Here is a 22,874-nt window from a genome sequence, read left to right as displayed (position 1 = left end):
AAGAGGAGGAGACCAAGCCCTCCCCGCTCCCCCCACAAATGTGCATGGAGCACTGACCGAGCACAGGGTATGGAGTTGGGCACTGAGCATGGTCAGTGGAGATGCAGACCCACCCTCAGCCGGGCGCCCAGACCGTTGCTCACACCCCCCCTGCCTCCCCGTCCTGCCCACGCCTCCAGTTTCAGCCAAAACGGGCTGAAACGAGGACAGTGTTGGTCTGAGATCTCGACCCCTTGCGTGGCGTTTGTGACCTGCTATAAAACAGAGGGAAAAGTCTAGATCAGTGGTTCTCCACGATGTTGGTCTCCCAAGGTCCTTTCGGGGGCTCGCGAGGGGAAGCTGTTTCCGTAACAACACTATGACATTGCCCTGTCTTCCGGCAAAGGTTTCCAGAGACTACGGCATGGTCACACACTCACGAAAACACAGGCAGGGAGCCCTGTGGGCTTCTGCTAAGTCAGACGTCCAAGAGATTTGCAAGAACGTGAAACCATACCACTCTTCCTAAGTCTCTTTTTGTTTGGAAAAATAGTTATTTTTAATAGAAAAATACGTCACTGATGTTAATGTGTAATGAGTTTATCTTTGCGTGATTTAATAGGTACTTTCAAATTATCCCAGTTTTAGTTTCTAGTATGTAAACGTTGATATTAGATATAGCCATAACAAAAGTTCTTTGGTGTCCTCAATAGTTTTTAAGAGTATGAAGCGATTCCACGACCAAAAAAACAGGTTTGAGAAACACTGATCTGCTAGCATTGTCCAATGGAACTTTCTGGGAGGGTGAAGACTGTCCTTATCTGTGCTGTCCAAAACGGTAGCCTCTGGCCACATGTGGCTATTGAGCACTTAAAATGTGGCTAGTACCACTGAGGCACCGAGGGTTTTTTTATTCCATTTTAATTGCCTTAGCCGTCTACACCTAACGGCTGCTATGCGGACAGCACTCCCTTACACAGTGGCTGGTGTTGCTCAGCCCGTTTGGGTTTCCTTTATTTTCCCTACGTTGTATCCACCCGAGGAGTCTGTGACTGGACGAGGGTCTCAGTGTTGCTCAGAGGAGAAGCTGGGTCCACCGCCTTCCACTCCCCCAGGGGACCTCACCTCAAACTGGGGCAGGGTCTGCCGTGCCAAGTCAAGCCAGCCCAGCCCACCAGTGTGGGCTCTGCGCCCATCCCTGACATGCCCAGTCTGGAAATGGACCAGCAGCTGACAATCAGCCGAGCAAGACCACCAGCTCCTTTTACAGCTGACCAGATGGAAGCCCAGAGAGGGTAAGTAATCTGCCCCCAGTCACACAGCAAGTGGCAAGCTCAAGTGCACCACATTCACATGTGGGAAATAAGGCCACGGGGGAGGGCTGGTACGTCCCCCCTGCCAGACCCGGAGACCCCACGCCACCTGTGCCGGGCCGTGAGAGAGGCCACATATTCCGCACGTTGTGTCGCTGGAGGGGGCAAGACGGGCCACGGTGCCCAGGGAAGGAAAGAGAGGGGTGTGGGAGGGGCCCCAGCTCTCCCCGGCTCTGTGCCCCAGGCATGTCACTCCTCTGCTCTCACCCCCACTCTCTGGGTACAAAACCGAGCTGTCCCGCCCCTCCCGCCTCATGTTCAAGGTCCTGCTACTTAGCCTCCCAGCCCGGGGTCCACAGATCCCTGCCCAGCACCTGTGCACAGGCAGGGTGTCCCGTGGGGACATGTGGCTTGGAGCCCCTCAAGAGAATCCGGTTCCTGGGCTGAGCCTTATAGCCTCGGGCCAGAGAATGTCCTGGGAGGAGGCCCAGGGCTGGGGCAGCAGCACTCCTCCCAGCCACCCTGCCACTCGGAGCCATATGGCTACACATTCTCCCAAATGAGCATCTTTTGAAAGCCTGAGTGGGAGCTTCTGCCAGCGTCTCCAACACTGGTTTGAACATAGGGCCAGTGAACAAAGCTTCAGACCTTCGGTATAACCGTTCAGAGCACACGGGCCAGCTGAAGCAAAAACATGGAGCCTACCAGCATTTCAACTGCTCCTATCCACAGGCTGGGAACCCTAAACTGGACTTGCCAGTGTCTTAGGGAGCAGACAGTGGAGTGGGGGAGAGCCCAGAGCTGCCACTTACTAGCTGTGTGCCCTTGGATGAGTTACTTAACCTCTCTGATCCTTAGTCTCCAAATCGGTAAAATGGGATCCCCCTACCTCGCAGAGTGCTCGTAAAGACAACGTAATTCACAGGGCTTGGCACAGAGCTTATGAAACATCAGGGACAGAGCCCAGTTTCAGGAATGGCCTGTCTAGAAACACAGACTGCTGAGGGGTATTAATACTGTGAATCTAGGAAACGAAGTGAGCCCAAAGCAAAAGCAGCAGTTAGGTCCCCCGCCCCTGGACGCGAGTCCGTCCTCTGGAATCTGACTCGGGAACGCCATCACTGACATGCGGGGCAGGGCCTCAAGGTAGACGAGCTCCAGAGCGGGTCTTCCAGAATGGTGTCCAGACTCCAGAGCACCACCCTGACCTGCTGGCTCAGCAGCAGTCCTAGGCATGTGGCAGCCAGGATCTGAGGTTCAGCAAATCCCCGCAAAGGTTCCCTGGCCAAACCCTAGGGAGCCGAGGGTCTTGCGTGCTGTGTAGGGCCGCAGCCGGAGCAGGTCTGCCTGGCGCTAGGTTCCAGACCCCGGCGGAGCGCGCAGGCAGCTCAGTGCCAGGCCTGGCCCCACACAGGGTCTGAAGTGTTCTCACAGCTCGGCATCCCGAGCACCCCTGGCCAGCTCCGTGAGGGGCACAGGCGGGAAGCAGTGGGGCAGTGGTGTGCCGCGCAGGCCCGTGCGCGCTTTCGAGGGCCAGACGCGGGCATCCCCTCCCACGACATCTTCAGTGATGTCACCCTGGTCGCCTGAAATCGGCCACAGGAGCATTTACACCATGGAAATCAGCAAATGCTACACACCGGTGTTTTGAACATTAAAAATGTTCAGCCCAGCATTCCTCCCTGGAGGACAGACACGGGGGCAGTGGGTGTCTTTGGAAACAGGCGATCTGGCCGTGGGACCCGACACTTGGAGGTTAGACAGTCCTGGCTTCAAAGCTTAGCTTTGCTGGTTACATGCTGGGTGCCCTTGGGGAAGTTGCCACACCTCTCTGTGCTTTGGCTTCCTGCTCTGTAAGATTAGCTAATAACCCTTACCCCACAGAGGAGACTGTGTCAATCAACAGACAGAGCATCTGTGAAGCCACCAGCACAGAGACCGGCCCCCGGGACAGGCACCCTCTGCCTCCCCAGCCTTCTGCTCCTTCCCCCACACCTGCGGTGGACCCTACCTGCGAGTGTTCGTGTACTCACGTGGGGCCGGCTGCTGGGACAGCCACGGGTTCTTTCAGGACCCCACGATGTGGTTCCCAGAGCCCACCTGTCGGCACCTGGTTGCACAGTGTGTGGTGGCAAAGGTGACAGTGCCTTCTTGACTAAGGCACTAGGTTCATTTCCCAGGCCTCTGAGCTCTACCTGCCCCTCTTAGCGCCTGAGCTGTCCCCGGCCCCTGCTTCCCAACGGGGGCCTGACCGCAAATGCAGGGGCTCAGCCAAGCTGTGGGAAAACATTCGGAGCGCCGCAGGTTTGCAGACGAATATAGAGAAGAGAGCCCGGTGCGCTGAAAACCCAGGACAGCAGCACTCCCGGGAAGCCCACCACGTCACCCCACTGCACGGGGCTGCCACCCACCACCTAAAGCGGGCCTCCGTCTAGGCCCACTCGCAACTCCCATCCCGCCCCCACCCCTGCACAGTGCCTTCCTAGGGTTCTCCCCAGCCTGACCGGATGCTGATGGAGAGAAGGCCGCTCAGCCCTGCTCCCACCCTATGCGCAATTTCCAATCAAGGGAAAAAGGCGGCTCTGGTCCGTTGGCTTAAAGCCCCCCAGCCTGAGAGGATGCTGGCCCCGGGACGGCCCTCGGCAAGCTCCGCTCAGGGCCTGCCAGGGAAATCCTGCCAGCTGGCGGGCAGGTCTCTCCACCAGCAAGCACACCTGCTTTGGCTGGCCCTGATGACAGCCAAGGGACTCGGGCAGCAGGCTGTCACCTCCAGGCCTGTCCCCCAGCCCGGCCGAGCAGTGGGAGGCACGGCCACAGTGGGAGCCCCCCGAACCTGCCTTCAACCTCACTTCTCACCAGCTCCCACCCCCCACCCCACCCCAGCAGTGCTGCCTAACTCGGGAGCAGCTGCGGAAGCACCCCAAGTGTCCAAGAGGCCTGCCGACCCCTCCCTGGCTCCCTGGGGCATGCCAGCCGCTTTGCTGGATAGCCCTGCCCTACGACAGCCTCAAAGGTGGCCAGGAAGAGGGAGCTGGCATCTGGGTTCCCAGTGCCCTGCCCTCTCCACCCCACACGCCCAGTGCGCAGACTGGAACACTTACCCACAGGAGGGACTGGCCTGAGGAACATCTTTTCCTTCCCTGCATTGTTGGTGACACATTTTGGAGGAGGTCCAGGGCCTAGGTTTGGGTGAAATGGAATGCTGGGAAACGCACTTTCACAATGATGCTGAGGAAGAGAAAGGGTTCATGGGGAACAGGCTGAAGAGGAGCCAGGGGAAGAAATGCAGGTCAAGCCCTACAGAACAGTGTCCTCACCAGCCTGTCCACAGTCAGAAATTCCACCATTAGTGACTCATTGCTTTGGCCAGCACAGCTGACACTCCTGGAAGAGGGTCATCTTCATTATCAGAGGTTGCTTCCCAAGTGGACAGCTAAGGGAGCCAATTAGCATACCAGGCTGGGTGTTTCACATTCACTACCCTACCGAATCTTCAAGCAACCTTGGAAGGGGCTGCCTTACTATCCGCATCTTATAGCAGAGGACACTGAGGTTAAAAAATTGGCCCAAGCCTCACAAACAGAAGCAGCCAGACTGGATGTCAAGCCCAGCAAGACACAGCTCCTCCCTTAAAGAGCACCTGGGGTGGGGCGCAGGTGCAGGGACCAGGGTGATGAAGGACAGAGCTCCAAGGCACGGTGCAGGTAAGCACGGTGCAGAGGTTAGGGGGGAAGCAGGAGGGAGCCGCTAAGTCAGAGGAAGGCCAGAAGTCCCTCGATACTGATGCCTGAGCAGGGCTTTGGAGGAATAAGATGGGTGGATGAGGGGTGAACCAGCACCTCATAAAGGGGCAGGCTGTCTTGGGGAAAATGCAAGATCAGGTAGCCAGGAGGAGCGGGCGGATGGAGACACAGGTGTCACATAAGGAGCTCAGCTCCAGAGCCACTAAAGATGTCCCAGGTCAGTGTCCCAGGCCAGCCAGCCCCGGTCCTGTAACAGGGCCTTGTGCCATCAGCACCTCAATGACACGACCTTCATGGACAGCAGCTTGGCATGGTGCTGGGCCGCACTCTGGGAGATCTCCTGACCGGCTTCCCAGAGCAAACATGAACCCCTCCCCCTGCCTCAGGCCCAGGCAGAGATCACTGTCCCGGTGTCCCTGTCCCCCCCCCCCCATCACCAGCAAGCCCCTCCCTAGGGGGCCCTCCCCCACAAAGCTTCCTCTCCCCACCCCAACCTCCAACCCTGACCCCAACTGACAGTGGGCAGACCAGACGAAGGCAACTTCCAGAGGCTGGGAGTGCCAGTGTAGACATGCACACAAGCACGCACACACGCGCGTGCACACACACACACGCACACAAACACACGCACACACACACGGCAAGGGGACAAAGCTTACCCCCAAAGCATCTGCCAGCTCAGAACCCGCCTGTCTGAGGAATGTGTCTGATGATTTAATACTGGCTCCGGTACATGGGATTCCAGACGCTGGAACCTGAAATACCTTGGAATGTACTAGAACTAAGCATAAGGCATCCTGTCTTGGCCCACCCAGCTCTGGTTGGGAGTTGTAGGCTGAGGCCTGTCTACCTTGAGAGATGCTTGATTCAGAGATTCCCAGATTCCCACTCAGCTCAGGAGCTGGGCCTGGATCCCGTCCCCAGTAAATGTCCAAGTGTAAGCTACAGAGGGGCCAGTCCAGGCCTGGGGGGATGCTACGAGGACAGGTCCCTGGAAGCCTTGTCAGTTGGCATCTAGGGAGTTCAGAGGTGGGGGTACCCCAACACTGGGGACGCTCTGCCCAGGTCCCTATCAAACTAGCGAGGCCTTCCCTCTGGGGCTCATCTGAGGAGCCTCCAAGGGCCACTGATTGGCACCAAGCAAGAATCCGAATGCTGGCACCACAAGCCCTAAGTCTGGAGCAGGTGAGCAAGTCCCTGGGATCTGCCTGCCCCCCTGAACGAATGGCTCTGATAATTTCTCTGGATTTTTTTAGCAGAAGAAATGGCTAAGTAATCACTTCCCCATCCCCAGCCAACTCACTCCTCCTCTGTACTGAGAATCAGCTGTGGTGGAGCAGAAGGCCGGGGGCTGCTCATGCTGTCTGCCTCAGTCTCCCTTCACTGCCCCAAAATGGCCCACTCCAGGGGTTTCCCCAACAGGGACAAGCGTCGTGTCAGGAGATAACCAGGCTCCCCCACGTGGAGACATTTAACTGGTCTGGCTGTGATCCCCCCCGCAGAGCACATCAGACAGGAAAGGCTAAGGGGTGCCATCATGAGTGCTGAGTCGACAGGTCGTGGCTGCCCAGAGCACCTCCCAGAGAAGAATCCTGATTCCGCACCATGCTGCAGTTGATTGGTGATGTCTGCTATGGTCACGGATGGGCGACTTTCCCTGAACAGGGCACAATTCCCCAGCCAGGACTTTGGTAGCAGGGACGGCCCTGGCCAGTGGGATACAAACACTCCACCAACTCCCTAATAGAGTTCTGAGGACCTTAAAGAGCGCATAGGGGCCCAGGGTCCCCCCATTTGCCAGGACAGTGTCTGCTCCCTTTTCTGAGAATGTTAATGTCGGTTGTATTAGGAAACACTTGCCTAGAACAGAAACACGTTACAGGGTTAATTTCTCCTCTGTCAAAATGACTAAATGCTTTCTTTCTCACCTGGGACTCTAAGGACATTCTGACTGTTACCAGAAGTAGGCCCGGACCCATCAAAAACTCTGCCCGTGGATGCGCAGATGGGCCTGGGCGCTGTGCTCTGGACCAAAGTTCACAGACACACTTTTCATGATGCTCTGTCCCGTGCGGTCTGGGCCACCTCATTTGGACACCTTGGCCTGCAGGGTGCTGGGCAGATAGAGGTACCTCCAGATGGCATAGTAGTGGGTGCCAGCACCAAAGGCCACAAAGAGGTGCCAGATGGCGTGAGCAAAGGGGATCGTCCCGTCACTCTTGAAGAACACCATGCCCAAACAGTAGAAGACCCCTCCGGTCAACAGCTCCCAGATGCCCTCGGTGTTGGGCTGTCGGCAAGCACAAGAGTGGGGCACAGGTCAGGGGAGCCGCCAGCCGGGCTGGGAGCCCCCCGCCATTCCCCACCACCCCAAAACGAAAAGAGACGTGGATGGGGAGCCAGGCCAGATTCGCGGGTAGCGGGTCTCGACACGTGTTGTCTATTCTCCCCAAATTAATTCTCAAATGTTGCTCGTTTCTATCAAATTCTCAAAGACTATTTTCTAGCTTATCTTTTCTGAGAATGAATACATCTGGGTGTGTACCCTAAAGAAGCGAAAGCAGGTACATGGACAGATGCTGGTACACCCAGGTTCATAACAGCCGAAATGTGGAAGCAACGCACACGTCTGGGGATGGATGAATGGATAAACGAATTGTTACTCGTATGATTTCAGACCATGGAACATGACTCAGTTAAAAAGGCACCTGGTCCAACACGGATGAACGTGGAGGACATGATGCTGAGTGAGGGGAGCCAGACACAGAAGGACACAGACCGTAGGATCCGTCTCATACAAGGTCCCCGGAGTCCGTCGAATCCACAGACACAGAGAGTAGAATGGAGGTTACCCAGGGCTGGGGAAGGGGGAACAGGGAGTTCGTGTTTCATGGGGACAGAAGTTCGGTTTGGGACAATGAGAACGTTCTGGAGATGGCTGGTGGTAACCACTGCACGAGAACATGAATGTGCTTCCTGCCACCCAACTATATATTTAAAAGAGTTAAAATCATAAATTTTATGTATATTGTATTACAGTTTTTTAAAAGTAATACATATCCAGGGTGAAGAATTTTAGAGAAACCAAACAAAAAACATTAAGAGAAAAGGAGTCGTCCTACAGCCGTCAAAGACGAGCAGTATTAACCCCGGAGTGGTTGGTGCTTAAAGGGAATGGCGGAGACTGAGCGAGAGGAGCCTGCCACACCATCCCCCGTCTCCCCGGGTCCGCCTGCACACGCATTTCAGACCAGCACTGCTAACAGGATCCTTCCAGCAGCGTTCTCCCCACGTGCAACACCCGATATGCACTCTGTATGTACGTACGATGCACGGGAACTGAGCATTCCAGACAAAGGGACTCACGCCAACCTCCACGTTGGGTTAACTGGCCTGTGGGGGGACACTGATTCCCTCAGTCCTCGAGAGCATCATACTCGAGTATTAACGACACAGTAACAGCATTAGGAATACCTAGTGCCTCCTCGCACCTGCTCGCACCTGCTCGCACCTCCTCACACCTGCTCGCACCTGCTCGCACCTCCTCACACCTGCTCGCACCTGCTCGCACCTTGGAGCCTTCACAAGCACCTTATAAGGCAGGCATGACTCCACGTGGCGGTCGTGGAGACGTGCCCACAGCACGTGCTCAGTGAGGAAAGCACGCTGCAGAGCCATACGTTTCGTGCGACCTCGTTTTTGTAGAAGAACAAACAAGTCCCTATGTCTGCATATCCACATAGATTTGCATATAAATAAATAAATAAAAAGGACACACAAGAAACTGGTGGTCGCAGCTGGGTCATCGTACTGGGGAGGAGGGGGAAGGGGGGCTTGGCTCTTTCACACATTTTCAGACTAGTTTTTTGCAGTGACTATGTATTTAAATACACCCTTACTATATATAAGTATATATGTACTTAAATATTTGTCATACATAATTAGATAATGTATAATTTAATATTTATTTAATGTAATTTATAAAATTTAATTTTTAAAAAAATTTAAATGAATTTTTTAAAAATTAAAAAACTTAAAAATCTTTAATATAAATTATATAATGTAATATTTAATACACTTCATAAATTTTAAAATTTAAAAATAAATTTAAATAGTTTTAAAATTTCAAAATACTACAATGTGATATTTAGTTTAATATAATTCATAAAATTTTTAAAATAAATTTAAATTTTTTAAAATTAAAAATATTGTTTACTATAAATGATACAATGTAACATTTACTTTAATCATCTTTATACATTTTTAAATCTTTTAAAATATATTTAAATGTTTTAACATTTTTAAAATGTTAAAAATATTTTACTATAATTAATTATATAATTTAATATTTGACATATTTGACAAAATTTTTTAAAAATTAAAATTTTTTAAATAAATTAAAATTTTTTAACTATAATATTTGTTTAACATAAATTATATAATGTAATGCTTCATTTAATATTCCTCATAAAATTTTTTAAGATTTTAAATTAAATAAATGTTTAACTTTAAAATTTTTTAAATATTCAATATAAATTACATAATTTAATGTTTAATTTCATATTATAAATTTAATAAATATACGTATTTAAATAAAAATGAACTTCACGGGGAGAAGGCAGTCCGTAAGAATAAATACAAATCGTCGAGAAAATGTTGAGCAGAAGGACTGACGGGGCCACGGATGAAAACGTAATTAAGCTACGTTACGTAAAATGGGTTGGTGCCAGGAGAGACGGGCCCCCGGACGGAACAGAACTGAAATCTCGGAGGTAGACCCACATACACGTGTGAATTTAACGTGTGACCAAAGGAGCACATTTAAATGGCAGATAATTGACGTCACCGGCTAGGGGCTTGGAGATGAATCACCACGTCCAGGAGAAACCACAGAGGGAAGGTTCGACCACAACAGAAACAGGAGAAAATACGGGTAAATATGTACCTGAACTTGGAGAAAGGAAGACCACCCTGACCATACCACTTAGGTTTGTAAAAACTATAACATTTTTAAAAAAACACAAAACACCTGCTAGACTTGACTACATATGATTTCACCACCTGCCCATAATCACACTGTAAGATAATAAACTAGGGAAGGTGCCAGGCAGGTGAGTTTACTGTGCCCATTTGACAGACGGGACAACTGAGGCTCACAGAGGGGATGTGGTCCACATGTGGCCACCCCAGCTGCTTCTCTTCCTGCTCTGCCCCTCACAGGCCCAGGCGGAACAGCCCAAAGATCCTAGTCCCCACAGTCAGCAGTGATGGGGGCCAACCCCGGCTCAGTCACTCAGGGGCTGCACACGCGTGCGGGCTGGCCTGGGTGTCATGAATGGGACAGCATGTCCATCTCCAGGGACGCCCCGGGCAAGGAGGGAAGATCCTGTATGTAGGCCTTCTGCCCTTGGTAAGGGCTCAGAATGCATGCGGGGAGGAACCCGACTGCCCCTCTGGGCTTGGTCTCTAGTGCAGACAAGCAGGTTAGGACATGCAAACACCCAAAGGGTCCGAAGTCCTGAGCCTCGGCTCTGCCTCCACAGCCAGAGATGTTATGATCACAGATGTAATTTAGTGACTGGGTACTTGCTATGTCCCAGGCACCGTCCTAGTCTCTGTCCTCGGGTTTTCCTATTGAATCCTTAAACACACAGGGAGGCTGATGCAGGGAAGGGGCCTGACTCGGGGAGGGGAGGCTGACTCAGGGAAGGGGCTGACGTGGGGAGGGTCACCTCGCTCACTGGAGGTTAGGTGGTGTCAGCGCCTGCAAAGCCAGGGAGTCGAGCCCCCCAGGGTTAACCTGCCTGCTCTACTGCGTCCTGAGGCTTCAGTTTGACCGTGTGCCAGAGGAGGGGGTCGGACTCGACCATCCCGAGAGTCAGTCCGGGTCCCTCTAGCCAGCTGGGCGCCCCTGGCCGGGCAGGGGCACTTACCATTGAGAGGATGACCAGGGCGGGGAAGAAGCCCATGATGACATAGCAGAGCAGCTCCACCAGCTTGTACCTGGCAGGAAGACAAGCCATCTGGGCCCTGGGACAGCCTCCCCATGAGGAACGGCATACAGCTCCCCGTTCTGGGTAGGAGGGGACACCCCAACCAAAAGAGTGAGAAGAACTCCGCCCTCTGCCCGGCCCTCCTGGGCTCTGACTTCGCCCAGTTACACGCAGCCAGTGCTGGCGGAGCTGGGTGGCCCTGGACGGACGTCCTTCCCTCTGGGACTCGGTCTCTGTCGGTGGGATAACGGGCCAGGGTTGCCCCTGCTGAGTACGGCCCGCGTGCGGGCCCTTGCCACGCTCGGGCCCAGGGCCGTCATTACTGTGTGATCCCAGCACCTTTTCCCCTCCGGGCCCAGGCACCTGCTCTCCATCCATCCGGGAGGCTACACCGGCTGACACCGATTTGCCCTCCCAGGTGATTCAAGAAGTCAGTTATTCCCTTTTGTTTCCACAGCTCTGTTTCTTTCTTCACTCAGCGGGACGCACGTGAAGGGAGTCCGGAGCCTCCCCGCTCATCTGACAACCCAGCTTCCCAGCTTAGGGAACATGAGTGACGCGTGACCCTCAAGGTCTTCAGATCAACCCTATGGGCTGTGGCTCTGGTGGTCATCCATGGGCCTGAACCCCCGGATGCCGGGCAGAGCTCTGCCCTCATGCATAGCAGAGAGGAGGCCCAGCCCACCTGAGCCCTCCCCCGTCTACCCAGCCTTGGCTTACCGCTCATGGAAGAAGAAGACGTAGATGGTGCCCACCGAGGCCATGATCCAGACCAGCCAACGCATGTGGGAGGCCCAGGGGCCCAGCTCCCGAAGGTTCAGCCTGAGAGAGAGCCAAGGGCACAGTCTGAGGGGGGCCCCCTGGGGCCCAGAAAGACTGAGCCCAGAGCAGCCCTGTGCCCCACGGCTCTGCAGATGGGACGTGGGCTCTGATGGAAAGACAGGTGGAGAGACGGAGAAACTGACTGCAACAATAAGTAACGATTAGACGAAAATTAGCAAAACGGACACCGTCCGAGCGCGGAGACAAAGCGCTTCTCAAATGGGCCGGAGCATAAAGGCTGTGCAAGGGCCATCTGGCCAAATCTATCAGACCCGAGGTGCCCCTGTCCAGTGACCCCATCATCCCAGACCCAGGGGTTAGCCAAGGAAATGCTGTCTCGCGTGGGCACAGAGGCACAGAAGAGGACATTCATCACAGCACTGGTCCAACAGGACATGCCGGAAGGCACCCACTGTCTACCAGAAGGGGAAGGGGATGTAAAGTTCGTATCCGTCTGTTATCAATTTACTGCCTCTCGGCTCCAAATTCAGCCTTGCTGCCGGCTCCAAGGTAGCGGAGCTGGGCCGCGTGCATCCTTCCTGCCAACCAGATGGTCCGTGTTCCAATCCTCGTATGGTTTCTGTCTCCCAACCACGTACATCTCCCAGATGTATTGCTAAGTGCGGCGGTGGGGAGCGAGCAGAGAGTCACGGGACTGTATGTATTATTTGCACATGTGAAGAGAGACGTGTAAAAGTGCAGAACACCGACCGGACCCCTTGTTGAGTGGGTAGCGGGAGTTCCATCTAAAAAGGGACATGTGAGGATGGCAGTGGTTGCGGGGAGGGGTCTTTTCACTTTTTTCCCAGAGTGAATTTCTCGAATGAGACTACCTTATATAAAACCTTTGCCCACCCCCCGTGTCCCCCCAAAAGCAATCGGCTCCGAGCCCAATTGTTATTGTAAAGAAGTTAATTTATACTGGAAAGCTTAAAGGTAGAAAAAAATAACCCAGCTCATTACCCGGAAGAACTTTCTAAATAGCTCTCCAGACACAAAATAGGCCAATGGGTAGCAGGAGTATAAAATGGGATGGAGGGGATGGGCAGAGGAAGGGATAGGAGGACAGGCTGGAATGGAGGGCGGGACGGGAAGGGGAGGGAGCCTCAAGCGACACAGGTCATTTCTTATTAAAATACCACACTGAATTTCAACTTGACTCTAACAGAAGAAAATGAACCCTCCCCCGCAAAAAAGTGTGCTGAATTTCAAACAAATATATTTTTTTTTAAAAGATTTTGTTTATTTGACAGAGACAGACAGCCATCGAGAGAGAACACAAGCAGGGGGAGTGAGAGAGGAAGAAGCAGGCTCCCAGCAGAGGAGCCTGATGTGGGGCTCGATCCCGGAACGCCGGGATGACAGCCTGAGCCGAAGGCAGACGCTTAACGACTGTGCCACCCAGGCGCCCCTCAAACAAATATTTCTGCTCCTCTCTTTCTCCTATGCCAAAGGCTTTCAAGCACCTTTTACAAACTTCAAGTGAAGATTGTATGCAGGAATCTTACACATAAGTCCAATCTATCAAAAACAAAAAAAAGTGGGGTTTTCTGATTGAGGCAAGGATGGGGGAACCCACGGTCATTCACACCCTCACCCCTCCGTGGTCCTCTGGGAACCTCCGGGGCTCTGCAGAAAACAGCATGAATACCAGAGCCGTTCAAAGAAAAATACCCACCAAATGATTCTACAGCACCTTGTCCCATGTCCCCCTTTCCTCTGCACCCAGGTGCCAGGAAACGGGTCACCAAGCTCCTCTGTCTCTCTACGTCCTCCCACATATCTGATCAACTCCCACGTTCGGCCAACTCTTCCTCCTAAAACGGCTTGCAAACCAGGACCCGGCACCTGCACCCCTCGTTCACGCACTTGCCACAGTTGTGGTTCTTTCCTGTGTCCGTATTGGGGCAGTCAACGTCTGTGCTCCCTGTGGGACCCTAAGTCCCATGAGGAGAGGGGGTCTGGACCTCAGCTGCCGGCCTGACCCTCAGACGTCAGCACAGGACAAGCGCAGAGCCCATGCTCCATCAGCCGCAGCCGGGAATCAAGACTAGAAACCCAGCCATTAAACCAGCAGAGGGCAGGACAGTCAGAGGATTTGTTCTAGAAATCCACATCAAAGAAAGTTACTGCAGCTGAGCACAAAACTTGACCGTATTCAGCCACATCCAAAAGGAAACCTGCAATGACCTGGTCCCTGGCAACTGCAGGTGATGCTGAGGACCCCCGTGGGGCCAACCACAAGTGGCCGCATGGAAGTAGCTCCCTCCCGTGGCTCCTGGTTTCTCTCTCCTGCTCCTGGCCTGCTCCAGTGGCCTCCCCACGACCCACTCATCCAGGATCTGTGCGCATTCTAGAAGCCGCCATACATATGCCTGCCCACTTGGCATAGGACAGTCAGAAGCATACCAGTTTTGGGAAGACAACCATGTCCCCTCCTCTCCCAAAGCCCAGCTGGGCATGGGGCTTGCATCTGCCACACCCCCAGACAGACATGGCAGTGGAGCTGGTTTCGGGGGGAGGCTGGCCCAAGAAACCTGGCACCCCTCGCCCCCTTCCACCATCCATGAGTCAGTCTACTCAGTTCCCTGCAAGTGTCTTTTTGATCTGTCCCTCCTTTCCTCTTAACTCCCGTGGCCGCTCCTGGGGTCCGGGCCACCACCACTGCTCCCCTAGGTCCTTGTGCCAGCCCCCCTCGCACCTCCCTGATCCCTTTGGTCCAAACAATAAAACTCGTCAATATCCTGCTTCAAAGCCCCATCACCCCTAAAAACAGACCAAACAGCCTCCCATCTATACTCCATCTGCCCCTACCCTTGTATGAGACATGGCACCATGCCAAGCCTGCAACAGGGGCATGGACACCCGAGCTGTGGTCACCAGCCCCTGTCCAGCAGCGAGGATGAATGACTCCATGGTTCTCCCCAGATGAATGCTGCGTGGAAGAAGCAAGACGCAAAAGAGCAGGGACTCCGCTAACATGAAAGAAGAAATCAGGTGTAACTATCATATGATGACAGGTGTCAGGGCTGGGGTTACCTTGAGGGGAGGGGGCCCAGGGGCACAAGGGGGCTGGACATGTTCTGCTTCTTCATCTGGGTGCTGGCCGCTGTGTGTGAAGATTCACCATGCATGCTCTCCTGGTACGGCATACCTCCACGAAATGTATTTAAAAAGTAATCGCCATTGTATATACAAATAAAACCCGTCTTTAGCAGATATAATGAAAGAGAATGCCCCACTTATAGGAATTTCCTAGGCAAAAATGGAACAAACTTTTACGTGGTTCCCCACTCTTCAGAAGCACACGTGTACGTTCTCAGAGCAGCACACCTCCTCCAGGCAGCCCTCCCGAGGCCCCCACACCACAGCAGTGCCTCCTGAGCTCCCGTGGCTACATGCACACAGGCCCATCTCACCATGCCACCATTGTCCCGTCACAGATGCCCTTCCAGCAGCCACACCCTCAGGGTCCCGACCCCCAGCACGCCCGGCCACGCAGTATGCATTCCCCAAATGTGAGCACAACAGCTCTGCAGGCGCCCCACGTGTTTAGAGTGTGGCCTGAAGCTGAGTGTTTCCTTATTCCAGAACCTTCTGGATTTATTACTAAATCAAGTTGGAAAATTCCAGGTCACTTGCTGGGGGGGAGCTTAAAACCGATACACTGCGTGGTGATCCGATGACCGTTAACCAAATTAGAAGGCCCGCTCCCTTCCGCCCAGAAATCCAAGTTTCGAATTTATGCCGCAAAGGTCAGGCTCCACCACACGGAACTGCTGTTTCTGGAGCTCAGAAAAGGCCGCCTCTTTGCAACTTGATACGATTCGAGCCAACACATCCATGCGCGGGTGCTAAATGATACGCAAACAAGGAGATTCAATGGACGGAGCGCCCCAATGCCAGAAATATCCATAAACGGGATGGCCGGGAAATGTTATGCTGTTGTAAAAAAACAAAAACAAAACAAAAAAGACTGGGGAAACCTTCAGTGTACTAATACAGAAAGACGTCCCCAGCAACATTACCAAGGGAACAAAAGCAAATTGCAGTTTGTATCGTACCCTTCCTTTTGCATTAGAACCAGAAGGAAAGGTAGGAACACCGATGTATTTACACGATTCTGGGCACAAGGTTTGGCTCTTTTAGCCAAAAATAACTCTGGAAAGAGACAGAGGAAATTGGTCCTAAGTAGCTGCTTCTAGAAGGAGAATGGGCAGAGGGCATCTTTTTACCTACACTCTTTCATGCCGAATCAACCGATTACGCAGACAACTAGAAGACATTCAGAGAGAGGAAGCCAGTCCCCCCACCCCCACCCCCAGCCCCAGCCCCGCCACGGACGACACAGAGGTACTCACCAGGGCGCGTAGGACGCCGCTATGAAGAAGTAGATGACCATGCGGTCGAACATGTGCAGGCAATGCTCCACCATCCTGGGCAGAGAAGGGGTAGGAGTAGGGTCAGGGGTAGGGCCCCAGAGCCACGCTCTGGGACAAACGCGCTTTCCCGCCTGCGGGTGCGGAGGGGCCTGGGCTCGGGGCTGACGCGCCTCTGCCCCAGTCACCACCCTTGGGCTTCAGGCTCCCCATCGCCCTAGGGGTTGAATGGGGACACCCCGCAGGTTTCGCTGAGGACTGCCTTCTCCCAGAAAGGGGAAGGTCTGGCACCCACACCTGTAATAAGACGCAGCATTTCAGCTTTATATACTGGGCTTTTCAAAAGATTTCAAACGATGAAATGCTTCGGTGATTTGAAAAAAGTACAAAACCAGCAAACCTGTGTGCCCCCCGCTAAGGAGCCTCTGGGTCCCGACATTCTGGTTCAGGTCCAGGTCTAGAGCCAGAAGGCCCGAGTTCGAATCCCAACCTTACCACGTATAGACTGTATGACCTTGACCCAGCTCCTTACCGTCTCTCGGCCTCAGCTCTCTGATCTATCGAAGGGGGAGGATACCAGCAGCCTGTCACAGGGTGGCCGTGAGGGTTAAGTGTGTTGGTACTTAGCACAGTGCATATGAGGAAGTGCTCAATCAACATGTGCTGTTTTTGTTGTGACCTCACGCTAAGTAGCAAACAGTAAGCCCTCAATACATTTGCCCAGTGTGTTAGCCGACCTCCAAAATGGCGCCCGAAGAACCCCACTTTCTGGTATTCACACCCGCGTGGAGCCCCCTCCCACGATGAATCAGGCAAACACACGTAACCAACAGAGGGCTGCAGAAATGATGGTGAGTGATTTCTGAGGCTCGATCATGAAGGGTATTAGAGCTTCTGCCTTGTTATCTTGGGACACTAACTTGGGGAGAAATGAGCCATGTGTCTCTGGAGAGATCCATGTGGGAAGCACTGAGGACCTGGTGAACACCCAGCACCAACTTGCCAGGCATGTGAGGGAGCCAGCTTGGAAGCAGCCTCTCCTGCCCCGGTCGAGCCTTCAGATGGCGGCAGCCCCGGCCCTGCTTCAGGACTACACCAGAGCTCGTGAACCAGAACCACACAGTTAATTGAGCTCCTGAATCCCTGACTCTCAGAAGCTTTGAGAGGCAATCAAGGTTTCCTGTTTTAAAACCTCTGTGACTGGGGGCGCCTGGATGGCTCAGTCAGTTAAGCGTCTGCCTTCGGCTCAGGTCATGATCCCAAGGTCCTGGGATCCAGCCCCACGTCAGGCTCCCTGCTCAGTGGGGAATCTGCTTCTCCCTCTGCCTCTCCCCTTCCCCCCAGCTTGTGCTCTCTCACTCTTGCTCACTCTATCAAATAAATATATACAATCTTTAAAAATATATAAAACCTCTGTGACCGAGGGTAATGTATTACAGAGCAATAGATAACTAGCACGAACTGATTCTGTCCAGCAAACTGCAGCCCTCAGTAAAACTGACCGGGGATCCTGTGTATGGTTGAACCACAAGTCCTCCTAGAAATGAAAGTAACCATAGCAGCTAGCGTGTATACCTCGTGGGCGATAAGCAGATCACTGTAGTCCAAGCAATTTACAAGCATTAACTTTTTAATCCCACCTAGAAGATAGATGCTGTTTTTTTCATTCAGTATGTGACAGGTGAGGACGGGAAAGGCCAGCCAGTCCCACTGCTGGTTAAGCCGGCACTAAACCCAATGACTGGTTTCTTAGTAAGAAAAAGGGGAGCAAGGTTTGGACAAAGAGACACACAGGGAGGAAGGCTGTGTGAGGACACCGGCAGCCTGTAGGAGCAGCCAGAAGCCAAGGAACACTGGGGCCACCAGAAGCTGGAAGAGGCCAGATCCTCCCCTCGAGACTTTGGAGAGAGCACAGCTCCACTGACACCCTGATCTCGGCCTTCTGGCCTCCTAAACTACAAGAGAATGAATTCTGTTGTTTCCAGCCACCTAATTCGTGGTCATGTGTTACAGCAGCCACGAGAACTCATACAGTGGGGCAGAACCAAGACCCACGGAGAGGGCAAGAATGGGAAACGGGAATGCGGGTACCGCAGAGTCACAGGGCTCCTAGGGGGAGGAGGGGAGTGCTGAGGCTGGAGATGAGGGGTCACTGCAGCTGCTGCAATGGACCAGGGCATCCCTCCATGTATGGGGGCCCCTGACTCCCGGGATCAGCATTGGCTCAGGTATGACCAGCTTGGCGATCTTGAGAAAGACCCATCGTCTTCCAGATTTCAGTGTCATTACTATTACTCACAAGCCAGACATTCTACACGCTGCAACGGGGACCAGCCCTGAAACCTCACGCTGAGTTAAAGAAGCCCGGCACAAACGGGCAAATATCGTATGACTGCCTTGTGTGAGGTCCCTAGAGGAGATAGACTCACAGAGACAGAAAGTAGGATGGTGGGTGCCGGGGGCTGGGGAGGGGATGGGGAGCGAGTGTTCAAAGGGGACAGAGCTTCAGTTCAGAAACAAGAAGAAAGTTCTGCAGACGGACGGTGGTGTTTGCACAACAGTGTGAATGTGCTTAATGCCCCTGAACTGGCCGCTTAAGACTGGCGAAGAGAGGCAATGCATGTTACATGTATTAATCACAGTGTTTTTTAAAAATTAAAAGCAAAGCAAAAATTTAAAAATCTGAGACTAATGCCTATACCACGGAATTATTGAAACGATCAGTGGTGACATCTGTCCAGGGCCTGAAACCCAGGGCAGGGGGTGCCCAGAAGTGGGCGGTCACTGTGCCGGTTACGACGGTTAGGAGGGTCCCTCGGAACAACACCGGGAGCTGGCGGCTTGCTCTCCGGGCCTCTCTGAGGGGGGCAAACGAGGCTCATGTGGGTGAAGTGGTCTGCCCAATGGGACCTAACCCCGGCCAGCAGAGGCAAAAACGGCGTGAGGGTCACCACCCTGGGCCCCTCCTGGCTCAGCCAGGCATGCCCCCTGCCCTGGTCACCCTGCCCGGCCCACGCCCCTCCCGTGGGCTAGGCACCTGAGATGGCTCTTCTTCCAGGAGATGGTGTGGAACACGGTGGACACCACGAAGAGCCCACAGAGGCCAAGGCCATAGACCCAGGCAGAGATGGTCTCCCAGTCGTCGTCAGACAGGAAGTAGAGGTTGGAGCTGCCGACGATGCTGGGGATGATCCAGAGCTGGGGGCAGAGCGGGGACAGGTGCTGCGGGGCCGGCCTCTGGTGCGGGGTCCGGGGAAGTACAGAGTCCCTGAGCCCCCCGAGCGCGCCACCCACCCTCTTCTCCAGATCCACACCATCCAACACAGCCTCCCTCCGTGGCTGGAATGGCCCAGTCCACATCACCCGACACAACCTCCCTCCTGGGTGGGAAATCCTAAACCTGCACCATCCAGCATGGAAGCCACTAGACCCCTGTGACTCCCGAGCCCCTGAGCCGTGACTATGCCGTGAAAGGGCTGACGTTTTTTTATTTTATTTCTTTTTAATTGATTTTAGTTACAATTTCAGCAGCCCCACGGAGCCAGCGGCTACCATATTGGGCCGCGCGGCTCTAGAGAAATTCGGGGTAGACACGAAGGCTCCTGGCCTCAAGGAACATCGCTGGTCACGGCCCCCACAGCCAGCCTCGTGGGCCCAGGCGCGCCACGCCGCCTCACAGCTGTGCGGTTGCCCACGTAGTTGGCACCTTCTGAAAAAAATGGCCCTCCCCACAGGTCCACCCGGAAAACCCTTCACTCTTCACGTCTTGGCTCGTCCCTCCTTTCCCTTGAAAAGTCTAGAATTCTCCAAAGTGCTGGGGGCAGGGGGTCCCTGAAAGTGCGCCCAGTTCTGTGTGTTGGGAGCACTTTTCCAGGAGAAAGGGTCTATGGCAGCCCCAGCCAACAGAACTGTAACGTGAGTCACGCAGGTCATTTTGGATGGTCTGGGACCCATGTTTTTAAAGGGAAAAATAAACAGGTGACATTGATGTTAATACCATATTTCGTTCAGCCCAACAGATCCAAAATACCAGGTGAGATACATAAACATACTAAGGAGGTATTTTACATCCTGTTTTCCGTGCTCAGTCTGCCCAAGCTGGCGTGTATGTCACACTCCCAGCACATCTCCAACAGACGAGCTGCATTTCAAGAACGCAACAGCCACACGGGGACAGCAGCTAGCAAATTGGACAACATGGTCTAGATCTGTCACTAGTCCCAAAGCAGTCCACTGCCCAGAGGAGGAGTTCTTAGGCGAGGCTGGGGTGGCGTCGGCAAGGATTCCAGGCAGAGGGAACAGCATGTGCCAAGGCCTGGAGGCGTACCTTCTACCCAGGAAGCAGCACAGGCAGGAGCTGGAACCTGGGGGAAAGGTGTGGCAGTGGGAGGTGGACCGACTTATGAGCTGAGGCCTGCCTGAGAGCTCGCTACAGAGTTCAGATGCTGTACCAAGTACCAGGGAGCCAGTGAAGGTTCGCAGAGCAAGAGAGAGGCATGCTCAGCACCACAGTCCCATGTACCCAGATGGCCTTCCCTCGAGATCCCACTCACTCTTCCAAGGGCCACAGAGGACTTGTCGTCAGCTAGGGACATGGCCGTGGAATAAATGTTGAATCTCTCCAAGGGTGAAGAGCCTGCCTTCCCTCCCACCTGGAAGTGTCCCCCTCTCGGCCCCCCAAAAACCAACTCACAGCATGGGTGGCACAGTTGGCTGCATGCTCGTACTCAGTGGGCTGGTACCTCTTGTGGGCGGGGACTCGGTGGTTCATGAACCTGGAATGAGAGGCATAATTGCGGGAAGCTGGGCCAGGAAGCGGGGAGCAGCTGTGGTCACAGGATTCCCAGGAGACCTGAAGACTGGGTCTCTCCTGGTGGGGAAAAAGGATCCCCCCTCCCCCTTCCTCCTCACCTTCCCATCCCCCTCCTCCCCTTCCCCTCCCTCTCCCTCCTCTCCTTCCCATCCCCCCCCTTCCTCTCAGCCTCCCCTCCCTCCTCTCCTTCCCATCCCACTCCTCCCTTCCCCTCCCTCCTCTCCTTCCCATCCCTCCCCTTCCTCTCCCCCCTCCTCCCTCCTCTTCTTCCCATCCCACTCTTAGCCTTCCCCTCCCCTCTCCTTCCCATCCCCCCCAGTTCCACTCCCCTCCTCCTCCTCCCCTTCTATTACACTTTTTTTTTTTAAGATTTTATTTATTTATGTGACAGAGAGACAGCCAGTGAGAGAGGGAACACAGCAGGGGGAGTGGGAGAGGAAGAAGCAGGCTCCCAACGGAGGAGCCCGATGTGGGACTCGATCCCGGAACGCCGGGATCACGCCCCGAGCCAAAGGCAGACGCTCAACGACTGCGCTACCCAGGCGCCCCTCTATTACACTTCTTTTGAACTAGCCAATATTTTGTGCCTGATCCCCAATGTACTATTTGTTACAAAACTTCGCTAAATACAGCATTCTCTCCATTTGCTCGTTCACATTTTCTGCCCGTCTCGCTGACGCAGAGTACGGCTCCCTGTGGGTACAGCCTGCCCAGTTCTCACTTGTGCACCCACCTGCATAACCACCACCCGGGAGGAGCGCGAGCTCACTTCCCGCCCCCCAGAAAGGGCCTGTAGGCCCCCTCCCCGTGACTCTTCCCTCAAGGAAATCACCTCTGACACTGGCATCATTGATTAGTTTGGCCTGTTCTTGAACTTCCCATCAATGGATCACACAGCACAAACCCTTCTTTGTCCGGCTTCCTTGGTTCCACGTGACTTTGGCGAGATTCATTCATATCGTTGGATGCAGGGATTGGCTGTTTTCATGCGGTACAGAATTCCACACACAGTGTACGCATCCAGTCTCCTGGAGGGGGGCGGTCCACGTTGGGGCCACCATGGAGAACTCTGTCCGTCAGCATCCGTGCGCACATCTTCGGTGACCATCGCACTCATTTCCGCTGAGTGTAGGTCCACACGTGGACCGTATCTGGAGCAATGTGCATTCCTGGTGTTCCGGAGTCTTTGGGAATCTCCACGCCTCGGCCCCTCCGGTCTCTCCTTTGACCCGCATCGGAGCTCCCATGGACCCACACTGCCCCATCCATCTTGCAGAGGGGAAGCTACGGTGGGGTGCGGAGTGTAGGGAGAGTCCCCCCAGGGTGGGGGAGGGGTGTCAGAGAGCGGCGGGGTGAGGTCGGCAAGCAGGGCCAGCTTGGCAGGGGTCCCTCCCTGGCCCACACAGGCTTAGGATCAGGGAAATGGGCAGTTCACCTGTTCACCTTGGACTCTGCTGACCGTCATCCACCCGATGGGGTTAAACTCCACTGCAGCATCAAACACTGTCCCCCAAGATCCCAATTATTACTATGAAGACCCACAAACAAGGGATGGGCTTATAGCTCAGCACAAAGGGCTCGGTGCGGTAGAGTTCACAGAGCATTTACTGAGCACCTTCTGTCTGCCGAGTCCATGCCTGGTGCAGGTCACCGAGCACATACTGAGCTTCTGGATGCTGGTAGCACAACACGGCACAGAGCATTTATGGAGCACTTTCTGGGTGCTGGATCTGTGCCAAAGTTCACAGAGCATTTATGGAGCACCTTCTGTGTGCTGGATCCGCATTAAGTGTACTTCACCGAGGATCTGTCAGCACCTCCTCCGTGCTGGA

The 22,874-nt window shown here is 53.9% G+C and overlaps 1 protein-coding gene across 1 annotated transcript; it reads right to left on the bottom strand.

Annotated features, from left to right (window-relative positions):
- Positions 1-7,121: 7,121 nt before the first annotated feature.
- Positions 7,122-22,507, bottom strand: MMD2 (monocyte to macrophage differentiation associated 2). Its single transcript, XM_057315130.1, has 7 exons — positions 22,486-22,507; positions 20,923-21,032; positions 19,267-19,427; positions 16,212-16,286; positions 11,749-11,850; positions 10,969-11,038; positions 7,122-7,325 (listed from the first exon to the last, which is right to left on the bottom strand). Exons 1-7 carry the CDS (start codon positions 22,505-22,507, stop codon positions 7,122-7,124), a joined length of 744 nt encoding a protein of 247 aa, XP_057171113.1.
- Between the last annotated feature and the right edge of the window lie 367 nt (positions 22,508-22,874).

The sequence above is a fragment of the Ursus arctos genome, unplaced genomic scaffold (genome assembly GCF_023065955.2).
Source record: "Ursus arctos isolate Adak ecotype North America unplaced genomic scaffold, UrsArc2.0 scaffold_2, whole genome shotgun sequence".
In the NCBI taxonomy this organism is placed as follows: Eukaryota; Metazoa; Chordata; class Mammalia; order Carnivora; family Ursidae; genus Ursus; species Ursus arctos.
Note: the sequence above shows the minus strand (reverse complement) of the source record. Positions and strands in the feature narration are given on the sequence as shown.

Coding starts and splice junctions, on each gene's coding strand:
- MMD2 (XM_057315130.1), bottom strand. CDS start 22,507: ATGACGGTCAGCAGAGTCCAAG. Junction 21,033..22,485: donor GACGGTCAGCAGAGTCCAAG/GTGAACAGGTGA, acceptor TTCCTGGCCCAG/CTTCCCGCAATTATGCCTCT. Junction 7,326..10,968: donor CCCTGGTCATCCTCTCAATG/GTAAGTGCCCCT, acceptor GCTTGCCGACAG/CCCAACACCGAGGGCATCTG.